This window comes from Siniperca chuatsi, linkage group LG2, assembly GCF_020085105.1.
Source record: "Siniperca chuatsi isolate FFG_IHB_CAS linkage group LG2, ASM2008510v1, whole genome shotgun sequence".
NCBI lineage: Eukaryota > Metazoa > Chordata > Actinopteri > Centrarchiformes > Sinipercidae > Siniperca > Siniperca chuatsi.
The window spans coordinates 15,227,427-15,249,029 of NC_058043.1; the positions used below are offsets into that span (position 1 = coordinate 15,227,427).

At 41.3% G+C, this 21,603-nt stretch overlaps 1 protein-coding gene across 4 annotated transcripts in view; it reads left to right on the forward strand.

Annotated features, from left to right (window-relative positions):
• cacna2d2a (calcium channel, voltage-dependent, alpha 2/delta subunit 2a) overlaps positions 1-21,603 on the forward strand; it is a 148,385-nt gene that overhangs the window by 114,883 nt on the left and 11,899 nt on the right. For 3 of the 4 annotated variants that reach the window (XM_044216018.1, XM_044216035.1, XM_044216042.1), the window contains 15 exons: positions 4,171-4,221; positions 4,503-4,602; positions 6,092-6,253; positions 8,254-8,364; positions 9,199-9,277; positions 12,914-12,963; positions 15,258-15,347; positions 15,584-15,652; positions 16,256-16,330; positions 16,422-16,496; positions 16,635-16,706; positions 16,877-16,948; positions 17,131-17,192; positions 19,818-19,894; positions 21,003-21,017. In XM_044216018.1, the coding sequence (XP_044071953.1) occupies positions 4,171-4,221; positions 4,503-4,602; positions 6,092-6,253; positions 8,254-8,364; positions 9,199-9,277; positions 12,914-12,963; positions 15,258-15,347; positions 15,584-15,652; positions 16,256-16,330; positions 16,422-16,496; positions 16,635-16,706; positions 16,877-16,948; positions 17,131-17,192; positions 19,818-19,894; positions 21,003-21,017 (1,160 nt within the window). The remainder of the gene's footprint in view (positions 1-4,170; positions 4,222-4,502; positions 4,603-6,091; positions 6,254-8,253; positions 8,365-9,198; positions 9,278-12,913; positions 12,964-15,257; positions 15,348-15,583; positions 15,653-16,255; positions 16,331-16,421; positions 16,497-16,634; positions 16,707-16,876; positions 16,949-17,130; positions 17,193-19,817; positions 19,895-21,002; positions 21,018-21,603) is intronic. The other variant, XM_044216027.1, reaches the window with a different exon arrangement.

Genomic DNA, 21,603 nt, shown 5'->3' on the forward strand with positions numbered 1-21,603 from the left:
TAAAGAGCACATGTCTACTGCACACACAAATCAGGCTTTATCTTGATTGTACATATTGTGATGGTGTGAAAATGTTTATATCATGACATACATGATGTACAGTATGTTATGGCTTTATGGTATTTTTTAATGCGTATACAAGTCGCTGCTGTGGCCAGACTTGCTTTTCAATTTATGTGGTTAATAATGTATCATAAATTTTACGTCCGATTTATTTGCAATTAGCTATTAGCTTAGTTTGATTGCTTCCCTTATAAATTAATCTGTGAATTGATCAGTTAGTCTATAAGATATTTAAAAAATGCTCATCACAAGCTCTCAGAGTTCAAGTTGATGTCTACATATTGATTGTTTTGTCTGACCAACAATTCAAAACCAAAAAAGAGGAAATTTACAACAACAGAAAACAGAAAAAAGCAGTAAATCTTCACATTTGAGAAGCTGGGACCAGCAAATGTTTGTCATTTTTTTCCTGATAACTGCAACTTGTCACAGTCTCTATAATTGTCAGAAACATGGTCACTTTATTGTCTTGAGGCTGTCAGGTTTTACTGTATGTATTATGGTTTATGCACTTATAAGGACTAAGTAACCTCATTTTTGTTTTTTTGTTTATTTGCTCATATGTGTGTTTTATTTTAATTGTGCCTTTAGCTGGACCTTGTCTACTTGTTTATCTGAATCTGGTTGGTTAACTACCGGGCAGTTGCACTTGCATGGCCAACAAAGTAGCCACTACTTGTTTGCCATTTTATATATACCACTGTAGGTTATGAGATGTGAGGTTTCAGTTGAATACCTGTATATGATGGACAGGTATAAACAGGTTGAATTAAATCATAGCTGGTTGTACATCACAAATTGGACTCAGAGGGAGAGCTTTCACATTAGTTTATCTTCTGTAATGAGCTGCTCACAGAGAACTGACACATTCTCACATGTAAATACAATAGTGATTTCACTAGTTATGATTCAGCACCAGTGGTTAGATATTGACCATAACTTTGAGTGACCGGCCAGAGGCCATAGGCTGAAATGTTGTGTCTGCCGGCTGATAGTCGTGTCACGGTGGGACAGAATGGCCGACAGGGCTCAGTTCAGCACCAGCCAGGCCCATCTGCTTGTCACCTGGCCTTGGCACGCAGGAGACTGGGTAATGACAGGGAAAGAATGGCATCAGTGGGCAGAAGCTGAGAGGTAATTACTGACTGGAATCCATGCAGAAACAACACATCTGGATCCATGAGTCAAAATGTGGAGAATTATAAGTTGATACCGGCCTCAATTCATGATTTTTATCTGTCAGAACCATAGAACTGCGTATCAGCCCAGGGACTGAAAATCCTTGACTCCATCCCACTCTCTCTGATACTGATGTTCTCTGCTCAGAAGCACAGAGAAAATTCAGTTGTACTTTACGCAATGGAAAGGGAGAGAAAGAGAGCGGTGCTGATACACCAAGACAATCTGTGGGGAAAATCAGCCATGGCAGCACTATAGCTTCAGTGTTGAGTGACGCTATCCTGTCTCATGTGTTACTCTTCTCTACTCCATCACTGCTCACACATTCCTCCAAAACCCCATTACTGCTGATCAATGCTGCCTCTTTCACAGTTAGAGAGAAATGATCTGCTTGAAAGTGATATTTTCTCAGCAGATTTTAGGGCCAAAGCTAGCACAGTTCTCCTTTGTGAGATTTTACATTGGGTGTGGAAGATGACCTGTAATTACTACTAGTAATAGAAGTCTGTATTGCCTTATAATTAACATTTAGCCACTTCAAAATAACTTAGTAAGTCCCATTAAAGGACTATTCTCCTCTATGAGAAATAGACCAGAGAAGTTAATGAAAATCTGCAGTTGGTCTGCAGGTATCAGCCGTCACCAAATGACCCTCCTTCAATCTCCAGACGGGGTGTCTCCATCCATGAGCCTGAGGGAGTGGAGACGTGGGCCACATTCTGACCGAGTCTCCGTCCTGCATCAATGATCGCTTTCACAAACTCCATCCGCTCGAATGATAGAAGCCGCCACTGTGTGGAGTCTCAGCTCTCTTCCTCTCCCACTCACTCCCTCAAATTAAGATCCCAGTAATTAAATTGATAAAAGTCGTGCATGCCAATATGCCTCATGGTTCCAGACCTGATTTCGTACGCCACACAGTTGTGGAGAGCTGCGGAAGTTCTACCTTTGATGTGGCATTCTTTATTATTGAAAATAATTGGATTCTTCCTCCCCCCTCTCTCCCTCACACACATACATTTTGCCCATGTTCACTGTGGGCATGCTCAGTTAATCGACCTCTTGTGAAGCAGTGCTGGTGCCGAGTCTTTCAGGCAGCTTTTCAGCAGAGTGGGGCCCAGGTTGTGTCTGAAAAACAGATTTGAGCAGCCCGTGCGGTGAGCTGAGGGACGTCACTTCAACACGGGTCAGGGGTCATTCTGCAGGTTGGAGTGGCGCCTGAGTGGGAGCAGTGAGACTTGTGGGAGCAGTGGCGAAGCCTACCAGGGCTCTGTTGCTCTACCTCCATATCAGCTTGGCCAAGCATAAGAAAAGAGCCTCTCTGGCCCACAGGCAGCTGGCTTCTCTCCACACTCAGCTGAACTGCTGATAATCAGCAGAAAGAGACCCCTGATGATTACTCTGCCTCTGCTTAAGACGGCTGCTAACTGCTTGCCTGCTCACTCCTCAGAATGTCAAACTAGTACTCATATTTGAAACCCCCCTCACCCTTCCCAGCGTGCCATAGAAAACCTATAATGCCCATCAATCTCGGCTCTCTTTGTATCATGGGTAAATGTGAATTTAATTGCCACTGGAACAGAATGAGGGAATTTTTGATTTCCCTCTGTATGTCATCCTCTATCAACTGTAGACAGATGTTATGTGTGCGCCTCTTCCAGGACACAAGTCATCTGGCCTTGCTAGTTCAGTGTTCAATCTCTGCCTTGTGGGCCTACGCTGTGCCATGGCTGACACACACCCAGAACAGCCTTATTTTAGCAATTGCTTTGCAGCAGAAGCATAATGGTCTTAAGCAGCTTGTGCCTCCCCCCAACAAAGGGACCGCCACAGTAAATAATGCATTTGACACCCAACTGATGAGTCATCAAAGGAACAGAACATCGGCTATCTTATTTTACTGACAGCACTTAGCTCAGCACAGGCTCTCCACAGCACAGGTCAACACCACTCAGGCTGCTCCTTGACAAGTTTATATTAATTTTAAGTGACTAAATATAAAGCATATTAGACCAGAGTGTGACTGCAGAAAATTCCATTTTAATACATCATTTATGCTCATCTTCAGTCCTAAAATCTGTTTTGTTTCTTTTTACCTTTAAATAACTACAAGAGTGTGGACTTCTGTTTTTTGAAATAAATATCCTAAACAATCAAGTATGGCAGTGTAAGGTAGATTACTTCATTACAACAGTACACATTTGATTTGAGAATACTTATTTGATCATGTTGATTGGTATTGAAAGTAGAATGAGTCAAGCTATTGGCAGATTTTTAAAGAAAACACTTTTAAAATCTGCCACTTTTAAAGGTTTAAGCAACAGTGATTTGTGACTTTGATTAAATGTCACCTGAAATGGAGAACTTCCATCAACATCAACAGGTGTCCAGCACAGCTTATGGCAGCCTGTAGTTGATATAAATATTGTCACATTTTTGACAAAGACAAAAGAAACTAGCTAATTTAAGCTTCCGTTGATACAGAAGATGTTATTTTTTGCACCTTTTAGACTCAGCACTAGGCTTGTAAGGGCTGTCTTTACAGTGATGGCTTGTGTGCTAAGGAGGTTGTACAGCTCAGTGCAGGCTATTTTACTGAATGTGTTATTATATACTTAGACCATAAACTAGCAATTACTTTGGCTTCTGCAATAATTATTTAGAGTAGGCATTGTTATTCAGTAAAGAGGAGTATCTCTGTTGAAGTCAGCCGACAGTAGCTGTAGCCAGCACTGAAGTATATAACACAACTTAATAACTCTTCTAAGTACATAAGCCTTTTCAGTATTCTGTAGCTTAAGTGGGCTCAGCCATGGTCGCTCCATATCATCATGGCTCAGCTCATTGTGCCTTTGGCTTCTTTCTTTAGTGCAATTCTCAAAGATTATGGGAACAAATTAAAGCCCATTCTTTGTGTCTTTTGTACAGGTATATCCAAGGTGCATCGTCTCCAAAGGACATGGTCATCATTGTGGATGTGTGAGTATCTTGCTCCTCAGTCTCTCTCACTGCCTCCTCTTTCAACATTTCCCCTTGCCTGGAGTGGGTGTCTCCTTCAAAGAGCGCTAGTGCCACCTGTTGGTCTGAGGAAAGCCTAAAGTTAGAGGAAGGCGATCCCTGCTCATTTTCTCACCTTAATTTAAGTCTACCTATCATTGTATCACCATCTTAAACATGTCCTTCACAAGTTAGGAAAATGGACATGAGCAGGTTTAGGATCTGTCTTCTCACAACTGATCCTCATTGCGTCTTTTCTGCAGGAGTGGAAGTGTCAGCGGACTCACTCTGAAGCTGATGAAAACCTCCGTAGTGGAGATGCTGGAGACACTATCAGATGACGACTATGTGAATGTGGCCAGGGTAAGTAGAAGCTTGCAGATCATGATTTGCCATTAATGATACAAATCACTCCTGAAAGCAACAACGACACAGTTATTTGTTGTATTCATTAAGCAGGTGCTAATCAAGCAGGCAGTCAGTAAACAGCACCGTGTGCTTATACTGCTCCCAGTTGTTTGCTTGCTGTGGAAACGCAGCACTTCCCTCATTATAGTGTATTTGCTTTTCCTGCTCCACCGTTGTTCGTGTGGGATTGTGCCTGTCTCTCTTTTTCACTCTCTGCTGATTACCAAGCTTTCCATTAGGACTAATGTTTAGGGAAATATTATTGTTATCCTATATTGCAGGACAGATAACACACACACACACACGTCCACATGCTCGGTGTGGTGGCTCTGTTTGGAGACTTCCTTCAGTAATCCCTCATAATCCATTGCTCTTAGCCACTGTATGCCTCTAAATCCCAGCTCTAAGAGCAAAAAATGAGCATGGTAATCTGGGTGGGAAACGCATCTGATTTTCACCCCTATAAAGAAAGTAAGGGCTTACAAAAGCTTGCTGTGAATTATTTGCAAACACAGAAGACATGAATGACTCAAAATTAACAAAAAATAATCATCAAACACCATCTCTGGTGTCTACATGCATCAGCACACTTCTTTATGACAAACTGTGGCCTCACCTCTTTAATGGCAATATAATTAGTTTTAATAATACATTCAGTCATAGGACTTTATTTCTTATTTATTATAGATAGTAGATGTAACCCACCTCCTTTTTTCTTAATTTAAGAGCTACTGTATTTCCTAACATTTTAAGACACAATAGATGTGATATTAAGAAGTGATGAATATGTGGCTCTTAATACTTTTGTGTGTTTGATTTCTTTGTCTGACAATTTAAATATGACACAACACCAGCCTATAGAAATGTCAGCTTTTCTCGCACATAATGTTTTACATCAGTCTGTCCTGAAAATGTCAGTAGATTTTGAAGTTGACCTTCAAGAAGAAACAGCATTTGAAACCTGCTATTACAGACATTTCTGCTAATATTGTAATCACACGTAGACACTGCACACAAGTGGAAAAATATACACGCCACATGCACACCCATACACCACACACAAGCCTGCAGGCACACACACCCACACACACAGTTTTAGGCTAATTTGGTAGATGAGATGAGACAGATGATATTACCTTGGCTGGGTTTCTGCTCAGTAGTTTGCATTGGCGTTTCAGGTGCACCTGTTCTTTGTGTGGAAAGTTGTAATTACTAGTGTTTACTGCCAACCAGAGAGAAGCAGGGCAGCTTACATCTGCACACACCCACGTCTGAATCCTGCCGCCATGAACTACGCACACATGATGGAGAAAATACAGAAATACACTGTCTAACAATAGTTGGACACAAATTTTAATTTGTAAATTTAGTGATATATTTTGTCCGGAAAAGCTAGTATACATATACAGTATACTCATGTGTGTCTTTGTATTTCCCCTTCTAGTTCAATGAGAAGGCAGATGCTGTTGTTCCATGCTTCCGGACTTTGGTCCAAGCCAATGTTCGTAACAAGAAGATCTTCAAGGAGGCTGTCATGCATATGCAAGCCAAAGGAACCACAGATTACAAGTCTGGCTTCACATTTGCCTTTGAACAGCTTCTCAATGTAAGAGCCAACAACCTTTCAGGGAAGGGCAATGCAAGGGTGGATGTTTGTCTGTGGCTGAGGAATTGTGTGCCTCCAGAAAGTCTTCAATAACATGCTGGAACTATGTACTGTAGCTCCGGCATGTTATTATCCGTCATGTCGGGGTGACTGTCCAATCCAATTAATAAAACTGAATTAACCGTGATAAAACAGTGCTGACAGTGAGGGGTCCAGGTTTATATAAGACATTTCCAGAGTTATGTCATTGTCGAAGGTAGGTCTGATAATAACTGCTGTTGCGGTGGAGTCATGCTAACGTTTGCAGCAGCCAGCACAGTGGTGACGTCTGTCAGCAGCAGGCATCCACGTGCTCTCGACACAGGTGCTGCCTCAGCTCCGTATGCTGCTGTGTATTTTAAGAGGCTGCCACCCTAATGGGCTCTGATGGGATGATTGATGAGCGCAGCCCAGAGGAGATCAGCCACAGACACTTTATATTCCTCTGGTGAGCTTGGAGGCATAGAGCCAAGTGCCAGCTCCCCCCCCCTCCCTTGCCGGCAGAATGTGAAATAAAAAGGCCCCTTTAATCGCTGTCTGTGGCAGACTCACTCCCATGATTGGTGGCAGAAGCACAATAAAAATATGTAATTGTAGCAATATTATTTATCTTTATTAGAATCTTGTCAGATTGACATGCCGCTGGCCTGCATATCAATGGCAGCTGCCGTGCAGGCAGGCGGGTCGGTTCGTATCAAAGCTGAATGCTAAAAACTGTTGCCTGGCTATGAGCATATAGCGCTGAAATGCATGTGAAAGTGCTTCTGACACAATCAAATTGAATGCTAGAGTAATGTTGTATACTTCAAATGAAATCTTAAATTCTGATAATATAAGGAAGCCTATGCCTACCAACTAGGGCATTTGTAAATGTATTATGAAAAGCTAAGAATAAAAGCTTAGATGGGTTTATTGCAACAAAATGTAGGACAAAGAATAATAAAAACAATAGTACGGGAAATTTTCCAGGTTAACCACCAGTATTAAATGAAAAACACAACCATATATGTATTTGCACACATTTGTAAACATAAGGGACAGTACATTGTTTTGGTATTTATGTTTTTAGTCATTTTAAAGTAAAGGTTTGGTACATGGCAACAAGTAAAGCTTCACATCATCAGGAGCAGACATTACTAAAGACATGGTGTGGAAAGTAGAGAAAAAAAGAATACATTGAAAATAAAAGTAAAAACTAGAACACAAACTAAAGTAAAAGACCCAGTGAATGAAATAAAATAAAAAGGGAAACAATCCTATACACAGGAGATTCTTAGCCATAAATTAACTCTAAATAGACACTTTGTCAATTTTTATGAAAAAAGGTCCCATCAAGAGATCCCATCTTCCAAACTACTTTTTAATCTGTTGAGATGAGATATATGGCGTGAATCTACTAAGATCTCTTCCATTGCATCTACCCAAATCTCTTTGCTATTTTCAAATAAAATAATTCTGGAAGCTGTAATCATATTTGCTAATAATAACTGAAAATACACAATTTGATATTTTTGGTATTTGAGATCTATCCCATAGTAAGTTTAAATCAGGAGTCAAAGCGATTGCTGATCAAGAATGGTCTGATCAATGTACAATCCCAATAAACAATACAGGAAAGTTCCTACTTCCAATCTGCACACCGAGCATAATCCTTTATCATTTTTTTCCTACAAAGTCTTGATGGAGTGTCAAAGTATCAGTGACACTTTATCACATGTTTATATACTGCTTATAAATGCTAAATAGCGGGGGGTTAAAGTTAAGTGTTACTATAATATCTAATGTTTTGTGTAAACTTTTCTTCTTTGACATATTTACCACAGCACGACACAGTTTTAAATGATGTTCTAGCTTGATCACCTTCCCTTTTATTCTTGCATATTACCTAACCCATCTCTCGAACTCTTTCCCGCTCTTTCTTTGCTCTTCTCTCCTCCCTCCTCTCTCTTCATGTGCCACAGGAGAGCAGTGCCCCGAGGGCCAACTGCAATAAGATGATAATGATGTTTACAGATGGTGGGGAGGATCGTGCACAGGAAATCTTTGAGAAGTACAACTGGCCCAACAAAACGGTGAGTCTGTCCCCATAAGGCTGTTATGTATTCATCTACTCGCTCTGCCAGCCCACGAGATCATGCATGTCCAGAAACTGTCTTAGCAGGCCCCTTTTCCCTCTCTGCCTCCCACCCTATTCTGCTGACATTGTCTCATTAGTGCACAGGCAGTTGTGTTAGTTAGGCTGTCAGACATGCCAAGCACTCCAGTCCGTGCACATAACGTCTTCTCCAAGCTTTCTTCACTTCCATTTTTGACTGTTTTGATTCTGGATTTTTCCTCTTATGTTTAATCTCTTTGGCCTTTCTTAAACTCTCCTCTCTGTCTGTTTCTCTTTCTTTCTCTCTTCTTCTGTCGCTTTTGTTGTTTTGCTGCTGGTGTTAACAGCTTTGACCTGCTGACTAATTAGCCACTTTATCAGCAGAAAATTAAGCCAATAGATATTCAGTTTGTGTCTCTGTTCCAGTCTTGATGTCACTCCCACCCCTCCTTTGCCTGTTTCACATTCCCACCAATATTTATTCTGATATCCATTACTATCTGGTTCCATCATGACGGCTGCTGTCATACAGGAATAATCTGCAGTTTGACAACTCTCTCACTGCCGTCTTGTGTTGGAGACAGATGTGTGAGCTGACTGGGAGGCTAATCTAATCATATTCAAGATTTGTGCATTGTAGTTGTCACTTGACAGTAACCTTATTGCCATCCAGAAGGAGGTTTGTGCGGTGTTGTTTTGCCCTAGTAGCTGTCTCTGCAGGAAGTTTGGTTTTTGGCTGTTTTTATTCTGGCATTGCCTTCATATGATTCGTTATTTTGTTCTCTCCATCTCTCTCCATTTGCCCATCCAGGTTCGTGTGTTCACCTTCTCTGTTGGCCAGCATAATTATGATGTCACCCCTTTGCAGTGGATAGCTTGTGCCAATAAAGGTAAGTGGATAAGGTGTTTCTATCAAAGCATATGTTTGTATGTAAAATATAAAAGAGAAATATGGGTTCTGGCTGCGGCTCAGAAGGTAGAGCAGGTTGTCCATTAACTGCAGGGTTGGTGGTTTGATCCCTGGTTCCTCACGTCCACATTGCTCTCGATAGTGATTTTATAGATGGACATGTTTTTCCGACATGTTTTTTCAAACTTTACATCCATTAGATACCCCTGTTAAAAGAAACACCAGTGAAAATGCATTTGTGGAGCATCCTGATGAAGGACGTCGTCTCAAGTGAAGTCATTCTCAAGTGGGAAATGCAAAGCCTTGTCAATCTTAACAAAACAACTATAAATTAATGTATTGCATTTGTTCTTGAGAGCACCCAAGCAACAACACAGGTGTGTTCTGCTCATTGGTTTTAAGAGTATAATGTTAACCCTTTAGGCCCCTCTCCATAACCAGATATAAACTGAACAAAGATTGGAGATTAAAAAGAAAGAGTCTGAAATCTTGTGCCGTCACAAAGTTACAACTGTTTAGACACTGATAAAAATTAATGATTAAATACATACATTTTCTGTACTCCCTTTTCCTGTTTAGGGTCATTGGGGTACTGATCCTATCCCAGCATGAAATGGGCAAAAGGTGCTCCTGTCAAAGGGCTAACACATATAGACAGACCATAATATTATAAAGCTGCTCCATAGGAAAAGTGCAATGAGATAACTTCTGTTATGAATTGGCGCTATATAAATAAAATTTAATTGAATATTCACATATACAGGCAATTTGACTATGGGGGATTCAGTCTGAATCCACAACTTTCTTGCTGTGAGGCCACACTGCTTGTGTTTTATTAATCTAAAGCAGCCACAATCCCTAAAATAACCCTGCAGACAGGCAGCCCTGCCTCTGACAGACAGGCTGACATCCCATATGATTCAGCTGCTCATCCTGTCATCTACTTTGTCTGCATGAATCTCATCTTGACCCAGCTCATTTAATCCCAACCTAACTCAGACTGTTGTTGCTGTGCTCAGTTTTGCGTTTGTGTAATTTTTTAATCCATAACCGACTTCTCTTATGTCCTTTTGTGGTTTGATTTAATATTGTTTCTCAGTGTTGCAGTTTATCTGAAGCTGCTCCTCTATGATGCCTCTAGCTGTCTGTATGAAGCCTTGGCTAACTGCTGCTGCTGATTAGCTTATTGTCGGTGGAGCCAAGTGCTTCAGAAGTATCTCCCCAGAAGTTGTTATTAATTAGCAGGAGGAGTCTGGTAGCAGGATGATTACCGTGCCATCTCCCTGTCAGGCTGGGGAAAGTCCAGGATTACGCCTCTGTGCCAACATGCTCTTTGCTGTTCTTGACTGTAGTGATTACCATGGTACTAAAGTCTATGCCAACATAAGACAATAGTGTTGACACATCAGTCTCAATGGAGCTGTCCTCTCATATCTTCAGTATGTATTACTCTTTGGTATCTCACTCCAACAGAGCCATTTTCCTGACACTTCCACAGGCCCTAACCCTTCACCCGTGACATACACACATTTGACAAACAGCAGTAACACACACACACACAAGCACAAACACACACAACTAAGGGCACTTGGAGATGCTAGCTGTTGTCTCATTTGAGCTTCAATCCCATTTTAAGAAGAAAGTAACCTCTCTGTGACTCTGAGGACAATGAAACCATTTCTCCATGTTCTCACACAGTGTAACAAAATCCAAAACAGAAAGGAGAGTTATCTTTAAAAAATAGGTGAATTGGAGGATAAAAGCAGCAAATATGACATACTGCAATGGTGATCCTAATACTTCCACAAAAGTGCTGTTTATAATCCAAAACTAGGAATGAAATATCCCATAAATTCTTGATGGTCATCCATAATAGAAGAAAAATCCTCAAACAACTTTATTGGGTAAATTTATACCAGTTTATATGGCGTCTCTTGATAAGGAAACTGAATGTGAATAGAAAGTAGTGCATTCTGGTCTACATGAGAGGGAAATGCATACTCACTTAAAGGTGATGTATGCGATTCTGGAGAAATCCAATACCATGACAAATACCATGATATAGAGCAAACAACAACACAGCAAGTAATATAACTAATGTTAGTTAGGTTGTGGGTTAGCAAACTGTCCCTACCGTTGCTGCTGCTCCTAACGGCCAGAGAGGACCAGACGGATTCCCAGAGCCAGCAAACCAGCCCCAGACAGTGATACTGACAACTCTCCTGCTACTATAGCTAACATCACAACAACAGCATATATTGGCAAACTAGAAAGTAAGCTGAATGTCCGTGGGCAAGTCATATAACGTTACCTGACACAGAAATCATGGCTGGAATAGTGTTGTGTGGCTTGGTTTATTTCCCATTTACAGAGCCAGGGCTGTGTACAAACACTGGAGGGTTTTTTTTCAGCGCACACACTGAACGGACAGAATTGGATTAGAATCGCCACCTTTAACCTACATAACAATGACTTAATCTAGAAAGAACCAAAACACAATTTTGTCCCCAAAAAAGGCATGATGTATTTTAAACTCAATGGGTGTGATACATTTGATACCCAAGTCAAATGGACCACACCAAAAGTCCCAAATGTTCTGTTGTATTTGTCTCAAAACAGACCTAAATTACTTCATAAATGTGAGGATGATGTTTGAGGAAAACTGACTTCTCAAGGGACCGAGGCATTATGTAAATGAGTTTCACAAGAAAATAGGTTATTGATTGAAGTCATAATTTCACACAGCAGACCTCTGTTGTTAAACTGCTCAGCACAGAGGAGATCTACATTACAGTCTTACTTTTTAGTTACCGCCTATATTTTCCTCTCTTCACCTCTCGCCGAGCTTTGCCCTACACCCACAGATGTCTCTGGCATGCTGCCAAAAGCACTGGGATAAACTACTGCTCTGAACAAAGCTATGACAAATAGATGTGCCCTGCATGTATGTATGAATGTGTGTGTGTGTGTGTGTGTGTGTGTGTGTGTGTGTGTGTGTGTGTATGTGTGTGTGTGTGTGTGTGCATGTGAGCCATAGATTGTGTGTGCAGAGAAGTGTATGTATGTGCACAGAAGTGCATAATGTCTGCATGCTCGCGTGTGCAAATGAATGAGACAGAGAAGGCAAATCTCGACGCAAACCACTGTGGCAAAGTGCATAATGTATCAAAATAATGAGAGTCATCTCTGCCTTTTAACATTCTGGGGATGCTGTCTCCATTTCGCGGCTCTTTGTATAAACACTCATGGCTTTAATAACTTGGGGAGCGGCGTGGTTATTGACCCAGTCGGTCACTCCATTCCTAATCAGCAGCAGCAGTGCCTGGGGCTCAGCATTCCCAATGAGCCTCCACATTTACATCCTACAGCGCAACCACGAGTGTGGAGAGGTCAATGGCCACAAGCTCTATCAGGTCTGCTTGGCCCAAAATCATCGGCTGGAAATGATGGCATTACATGTACTTAGCAACATGGATCGCTTTTGTACACACTGTGACTGTTTAACTCTTGAAAATGTGACAGGATATGACATACAGTAGGCAGGCACCATGAAGCAGGCTGGACACAGGAGATTTCTATTGGAATAGTGTATTGATTCTCTCCCCTTAATCTTCAGGTTACTACTTTGAAATTCCATCGATTGGAGCCATCAGAATCAACACCCAGGTAAGATACATGGAGCGCACATAAACTACTGAATACACCTTTATGAATCCACAAAAAATTGGGAAAACAAGCAATTTTAAGCAAGAAGCTATTCCATTCTTCCTTCATGGCTGCCTTGATGATAATTATACAGATTGTAGATATGCTTTTCAGTATTCCATAACAAAAGGACAGAAGATGACACAGCTGGATGACTACAGAAAGGAAGTGACAGAGTTGGAGATGGAGTGATTACAAAAAGGGTTATAGTCTTTCTATGATAATGTGACGCTCTCAAGTTAAGACTTTCAGATCTCTTTCTGTTATTAAATCGCTTTCTTTCGCTCTGTCTTTCTCACACACACACACACACCTCGGCTTCCTCACACACCCAGGGCCCTGCCACCCCCCACACTTGCTTGAGGCACTACGAGCTTCTAGAGGGCCTTGGGATAACCTCATTCCAGCTGTAGAAATTGACTCCATTGCTGGGAGGTGGGGGAGCTACTGCACACCCCTCCTCCCCCTCTCTACCTTCCTTTCTCCTCCCCCATTTCCTCCTCCCACCCCCAACCCCCCTCAGCCCCGGTGAGCGATCAGGCCCCAGAATATGCTGTCAGCTGTTCCATTAAATCTGGCATATTTATATTCTAAGAACTGCCACTTACTCTAATAGGTTTTCTGAAGGTGGGTGACTACAGCTCTCTGTATAGACCCAGAAGACACATTATTTAATCGCATTCTGCCCTTCAACATCACACACTCATCACATAGTCTCACTTGACTAAGATGGCAACATTCAAATAACAGATGGACCACAGATGGAAAAAGTATTATTATTCATACCGTCCTGAGTCACGCGATTATGTAGGAAGAGTGGAATAGTTTTGAAAATAAATGCCACTATATTTTGTGTTTCTGCATGGTAGTGACTTATTTCATCTATTCTGGCTTCTTTGTATAGGATCTCAGTGGAGCAATGATAACAAGCCAGGCTTTAGTTTGGATGTCTTTAGAGAGAACGTACAGATGAGTTTACTCTCTGCTATTGTGGTCGTTTTGGTACCCACGGAGACAACAGCATTTAATCAACGTGCAGGGATGCTGCTGGAGTCTATATGGCTCTGGTTCCTTTGGACCACATATCTCCAGTTGCTGACTTTTTATGTTTCTTAGATTGTTCTAGCCAGGCGGAAAATTTCCCCCTATATCCCGTGAAAAGGTCTAGCTGTCATTGTCCTGATGGAATATCTCCCTGTGGCGTGTTAAACCGGACTTTTATTGAGCTAATAATAGAATAGGTTATGCCTGTCAGCACCTCACTGTTCAGGCGATGGAAAAACAAACGGTCAAAAGCATAATACTGAAATAGCTGTGTGCTTACACAGGATGCCCCTTTTGTGTATCGATGCATTGTGACCCTTTTTGTTGCAAAACGGATGGAAATGTGTCATCATGTGGAAAGAGCTAATGTTTATTAAATTAACATATGACCCCGAGAGAGCTGCTGCATTTCCGCTGATCCTGGTTTTACATATTGAATATATTGTGCTGATACATAAAGATAGACATTTGGCATTATAACTCACTGAGGGGGAATTTGGAGCTTTCGTAAATTTTTGCAGAATTATACACAGGTGGTTTAATTAGAGAATAATTTAGCTATCTCTTGTTTTTATAATAACAGGACACTGAAGGCTCACAGTACGATCGTCCTGTCCCCCGGCAGCCTTTTTTCCTCCCCTTCAAACTGTGCGGTTGCTTCATATGTCAAGAGGTCACTCACTCAATAATTTTACCAATTACACACCATCTCCAAAATGACAGGGATCAATAGGTTGTTTATAAAAAAAGACACCTCAGCTGTTGTGCGAGGTGGCTCCTGAGAACAAAAGAATATAGTGAGTATGATGTATTACTAGTAGACTTAACCTCACCTCTATTCACAATCACTGTGAGGCGATGACAGTAGAGCCTCAGGGAGAATGGCCTGTTTGCAAGTTGTGCCATTGACACCCTTAATATGTTTTTAATAGCTCCTTCATAATGATGAAAAACGGCCTTGAGTGTCTCAGGACTGCAGGCTTTATGGCTCGGCAGGACCAGGATGGTGCTGCTGGTGGCCCACTAGTTTATGTGGTGACAGAGAGGAGGCCGGTCAGGGTCTTATAGTTTTATGACAGATGAACGTTGGCTCTTCCAGCTCTCTGCTTTTAACGCCTGTACATGACAAGCACTATAAACGTCTGTTTGATTATGTGTGTTTATTATGTGTGTGTGTGGTCGTAGTAGCATGTGTGTTTTTGCTGTCGCAGGAGTACCTGGATGTCCTGGGTCGCCCCATGGTGCTGGCTGGGCCTAGAGCCAAGCAGGTGCAGTGGACAAACGTCTACCAGGATGCTCTGGTGAGAGAAAACTTTATTTCATCAACACTTAAAGTAAGCTTTGTAGGATGGTGTCACAACCTTTTAATCTGTACAATTTCACTTTGTATCATTAAAAGTTTTTTATACTGAGTTTAAATTTCAGTTCATTCATTTGCAGCATCTTGTGTTTATTGGTTTGGATTTTTAATTATGCAATACGTGAAGACCTTTTAAAACAAAGTATTTTTAATTGTATACCTAATATGTTTCACCAGGGTTTGGGCCTCGTCATCACTGGGACGATGCCAGTCTTTAACCTGACTGCTGATACTGTGAGCTCTCAGGTAAAATCAACACGGCAATACAAGATATGGAGCTTAAAATAGCTGGACTTACACAGCATACAGTATGACTCATACCCCAGCCCATCCTTTGTATTAATGAGTCATTATGTAAGAGCATGTTGTTTTTATTGTCATTCATGGTTTATTCAAACAGAGAAAGGAGTTGGAGTAGCAGGAGGCTCTCGGGTTTTAGTTTGCATCACTTTGCTGTTGTTGACCATCATCAATCATTTTATAATGGTGTCCACCCAGCTGCTGCTCTTCTAGGCAACACCTCCCCCCTGAGGTGACAACAGACATCACAACCACCCATCTGTAGTATCTATTATCATCCAGAGAGCACAGATGCATCCAGCTTTCAGTATCCATGACCAAAGTATTTACTCTGAGCTTATCACACAGGCTTAAAGCAGTGGTGCTACCGCAAAACGACTCAGTTTAAGATAGACTGTAAAAATATATCAGATTGCACAAAAAAGTGATAAGTCAAAGATGGCATGGAAATGTTCTTAGTAATCTCACAGCACAGCTACCAGCTCTCTGTGATTCTTCGATGGCAGTGCGTTTGTGGATAATAATTACTTTTATATGTTATTTCTACAGAACCAGCTCATCCTCGGAGTCATGGGAGTAGATATTGCAATCAACGAAATCAAAAAGAAGACTCCTACATACAGAGTGAGCATGTTGTTCACTCAATTTCACTTTCATATCACTTTCATATTGATGACTATTGAATCTCATCTCCATTCATTCTTTTTCTGTACAGCTTGGAGCCAATGGCTACACCTTTGCCATCGACCCAAATGGTTACGTGCTGCTGCATCCCAACCTGCGACCCAAAGTAGGTCCAACTATGAGCGCCGCCCTGCGTCTAATGAGTTGACGTGCTTAGGATTCTGAAGCTAAATTTGGACGTTATTCCTGCTGACTGATGTTAACCCTCCCCCTCCGTCTTCCCCTGCTTTCTCTCTGTGTTCAGATCATTAACTTCAGGGAGCCCGTCACTCTGGACTTTCTGGACGCAGAGCTGGAAGACAGCAACAAGGAGGAGGTGAAAACAACCTCTCTGAAACATCATCATTACTATCAACTTTTGTATTTAATATATGTTACATTTAATCATTTTATTTGTCACTTATTGTTCCCTTTCAATGTATCCATATGCCTTCTCATGCCGCAGCATCTCTCTCTTTCTCTTTCTCTCCCTCTCCTGCTTTTCAGATCCGTCGACTGATGATTGATGGCAAATCAGGGCAAAGGAAAATCAAGACGCTCATTAAGTCAGTTGATGAGGCAAGTCATCAATATATGAGACTCAATCATGATCCAAAGTAGCACCTTCCTGAATGGTGTTGTAATGAATCTGAATCACTCAGTATGTTTAGGATCTGTTGTTTCCCTCCAATTATGGGAAGAGACGTGTGCTGAGGATGTGACAGTGTTACTTATCAGAGTCTCTTTGTGGTCGTCAACAGAGGTACATCGACGAGGCCATGCGGACGTACACATGGACCCCTGTGGAGGGTACAGATTACAGGTATGTTTGAAATCAAACATGCATCACCTGACCTCAGACCAAAAGATTGCGCAACTTGAACCTGTGAGTGAAGTCCAACTTTGATATTTTTGATCAACCAGCAGTGTTTGTTAACTGTAGCGGCCACTATCACGCATTTGGAACAGACTAAACCTATCACTGAATAAAGGCAACTTGCTCATTTTCCTTCTGTATTTGCATTGAATAATTCATCTGAATAACCCAAATTAAAGAACCGTTTTTCTTCTCTCTTCAACAGCACTCTAAACACAAATTAATTGCATAGTTTATTCATCTCAAAACTTGGTTGAACATTTGAGGTTGCATCATAATGACATTTCCTCCAGGCAACACTTTGCAAATTACAGTTTATGATATTCAATAGTTCTACAAATGCCTGATGTGTGTTTTTTATTTTATTACATCTGTTGGCAGCTTGCCTGGTCCTGGCTGGGTCCATATGAGGCTTTCTCTGCACAACTCTATTAATATTCAACTCAAAGGGAAATTCCAGTGTATTTAACAATCCTCATGTGTTTCTGTTGTGGCCAGCAACAGTCAAATCTGACTCTAACCAGACAGTCAAAGCTCTACTCTGTCATGCATCCTACACTTTAGAGTTTAAGGCAGCACATGGGACTCTCTTTGCTCATAAAATTAGTGATGTTGCATGTTTCTTTAAATCTAAATTAGCTTTATATTGTAGACAGTCGACTGTAGCTGTGGCTCAGTCTAACCTGATACTGTCACAGCCTGATTTTCTATCTGTTCCAATTAATCCTCTTACTGAGTCACATTTTAGCTTTATGTGGCACCACAGATTAAGAGATGGGACATCTATTTCTATTTTTTCTCACTTTAATTTCTGGCTTTGGTAGAAGAGTAAATATCTAGTAACAGAGAGCATATGTAGATCACTATGATGCCATAGTGATGACATATAACAAAGTAAAACTGATATTTCTCTTTTATGGAGAGTAGTTAGTATAGTTAGCATAGTTTCACTTGACTTAAACAGAAACTAAAATTTAAAGCAATATTTTTAACAATTTAACAATTATTCAATAATTTAACAATTTATCAAATGACTACATGTAATATAAAAGAGGTCCTTGTACTGACAAACTCACCCTTCTCTGCAGTTCCTTTATAGCATCTTTCAGCTCATTGTTTTGGTTTTCCACCCCCAAATTTACCATTTTAGTTCAATCTCACCAGTCTCGTCAGCATTGTTTCTAGACGCAGGCAACTGTTTTCAGAAAAAAAAATTCTGACCCACTGTGCGCTACATGCTCAGTATCAAATAGCAGACAAAATCAGCGACGAGCTGGTGAAATAGTGGAGCTTTATCGGCTAAGCCAGATATTTCCCTCAGGAGTTAAACATAAGCTAAAAGGAGAGGGAATATTGCACTTGGGTGACCAGAAACACAACTCCAAATGAATGCTACTGTTAGTCCGTGTTTGCTGGATGTGTAAATAGTCTACTGTTTGCTAACATGTTCGTCATTTCAACTTTATATGACGAATAAAGTGATAATATGTCAGTGAAGCTCGTTTTGAAGCTTGTTGCGCTTCCCCCAAGTGACCAAAAAGTCTGTTAATGCCAGTTTAACGTTACTTGGTCCCTATTTCACTCATATTTCATGTGCTATATGCTGCTGAAATTTGATTGCCAACAATGGCACAGTCAGCGATGTGTTGCAAATATCAACCATGTTTGATCTACTACAGAGGGCACTCCAAACGCAGTTGCTTTGCTTGGGAACAGTTTGGCACTGACCTTCTCACCACAGGGTGGCATCGAGGACCTAGCAGATGTGTATTCTGGCTATTTGATTTGAGCCCGTATGGGACTCAACATAAAGATCCACTGAATTGGGGACTTGAACTTCCTGGAAACCAGTAAGCTTCTGTACTGACTTAATACTGCAGTAGTGGGTATAACTACAAAGTATAACCTATGAAGTCTTATTAAATGAGACTGTCTTTCTCTGCATAACCAATAGCCCATCGGTTTAAACAGTACTTAAAGGTACCGTGTGTAGTTTGCTTGTTAAGTTATGTTTACATTCATTGTTTCTTTGTTTCTTCTGAGGTCTAACAAAGGTGGTTAATGTGTTTCCTTCCTCACAAAACATTTGAAAAGCAGATTTTTTTTTTAATATTTAGAAACATCCATTTACATCCATGTTTACCTGTTAGCAGTCTTCCTCTTCGCAGCCTTTTGCTGGCGCATTGCTGCATTTCTCTGCACATTACATTGGAGGAGTATGAAACCATTGGCAGAACTGTGTTTCACATCACCACCTCGTGTGTGCATGTGCATCCTTGTGTGAGTGTATGCACATACAAACAAAACAGGGATCTCTAATGAAAACATTGCTCCATTGCGCTACTAGTGGTCAAAAACTCCTCAGGGTGCCTTTTAAGATTGATCCCTCGCTGTCTAATGATCTGCTCAACATCTGGTGTCAAAAGGAGAGACGTCACATTGAAGAAGTAATGATATAATTTCCTCTTTAAAGTAGTTTAAACCAGCTGCGTGTGTTGTATGTATGTTGAAGAGTTTAAATATGCATTCATAATGTGTTCCTGATTTTCTTCGTCTGCCTCGTTACCTCAGTCTAGGGTTGGTACTGCCCACATATAGTGAGAACCACATCAAGGCCAACCTGAGTGACCAGATCCTTCAGGTGCAGTGTAAGTACCCGGGAATACCCAGCATCCTTCACTGTCTGTCTCTATCCTTCTCTTTCTCTCTTTCCACTCTTTCCTCCTCCTCTCTCTCTCTCTCTCTCTCTCTCTCCCTCACTCTCTCTCTCTCTCTCCCAAATATGACCTTATGCTCTTATTCAGTCCTTCGTCCTGGGTCTCCAACATCATCATAGGGAGTGTCCAAGCGGAGTCGCCAATCCCACCCCCATGCTCTCCGATAGGCAGGGTCATACCTGAGTCCCCCGACTCCTCTACTGCCCCCTGTTCCCTCCTGTCTTCATGCTGTGCTGTAAAATGGTGATGTTTTTTCTTCACACTGGCTGAAGAAAAAAATAACTGAACTGACAGAAAGGTGAAAGCTGTGGTTTTACTGTGTTACTCAGGTGAAAATAATGGTGACCTTTGTGCTATTATTTTTTTTGCCAAATGCTCTCGCCTCTTCTCCACCAAGTAATGATTCTGAAGCATCTGTGTTCAAAGTATTTGATGTTCTGAAAAACTGTGAAAACATGCATGCTTTTCACTCCTTATGATGAGTTTTATGATTTTGGGAGTTTTCCTTCTGTTATATGTGTGATTTAGTTTTGTTTTTTGTTGGATTGTGTGAGATGTTTCTCGGCTTTGGAATCATTCAGTATATAAACTCCCACACGGCCCGGGATAAGGGCTTGTCAAATGTGGGAGTTTGGGTTTTTGTGGGTCTGAATGGGGACACATGTTGTCTCTCTCATTCTTTCTTTGTCCAGACCCCGTTGCTCCCCTCTTTTCCTGTTTCATTTTGATTTTGTTTGACCATAGTTGTGTCTTACAATTACTGGTTTTGTCTTTACTGTTTTCCTTTCCTGGATTTCCCAGTTTTTATTTCCTTTCTTCCATTGGTTTTCCGTTCCCTCGTTTGCTCTTGCAAATAAGATGTTTGCTCTTCATTTCTTTTTCTCTCTTGTCTTGTTTGACTTAAATTGGTTTCTTTCTTTCAAGAAAACAATATTTTTATTCAAACAGTAATTGAATAAAATATTGTCTGTGATCCCCCCTTCCCACCCGATTCCCTGTTTCTTTTCTTGCTCACTCCTTCTCTGATGGATCCACACAGTGCCATACACCAAGGGCAAGTATACTCCATATTGGTCCACGTTCCCTACCTTTACTTCCTACTCCCTACCGCTGCCTCCTTCCCACACCTCTCGTCCTGAACCTCTTCCTGCTGCCCCCCTCCCCTCTCCCCTCACCTGTCCCAGCCTGCTTGCCTCTGTTCCTGCCCGTCTTGCCTTTAGGACTTCCTCCCTTTTTCCTCTTTTTCCTCCTCCTCTTCCTCCTTTTATCCCTCCTTCTCCTCTTCACCCTCTTGCTGCAGCTCAGATCCCATATCTCTCACGATGGCTCCTCCGGTCCCCAACCTCACCCTCCTCCCCACTTATCTGCTGCTCCAGAAGCAAAAACAAAACACCTACTGCAGCCAAGGAAGACAGATATTCATGTTCTCTGTTAAAACTTGTCTTTTGTCCCCCCCCCTCCTAATCCTTTTCCTTCTGTGGATAGCTCCAAATGGGTTGTGTCTGCCTCCTTTCTCTTTCTCTCTCTTTCTTTCACTTTGTTCTCATTTTCTTTGACCATATTTCTCTCTTTTCCTCATCTTCCTTCTCCATTTCTTTTTCACCCTCTTGGCTCTCTCTCTCTCTCTCTCTCCCTCTCTC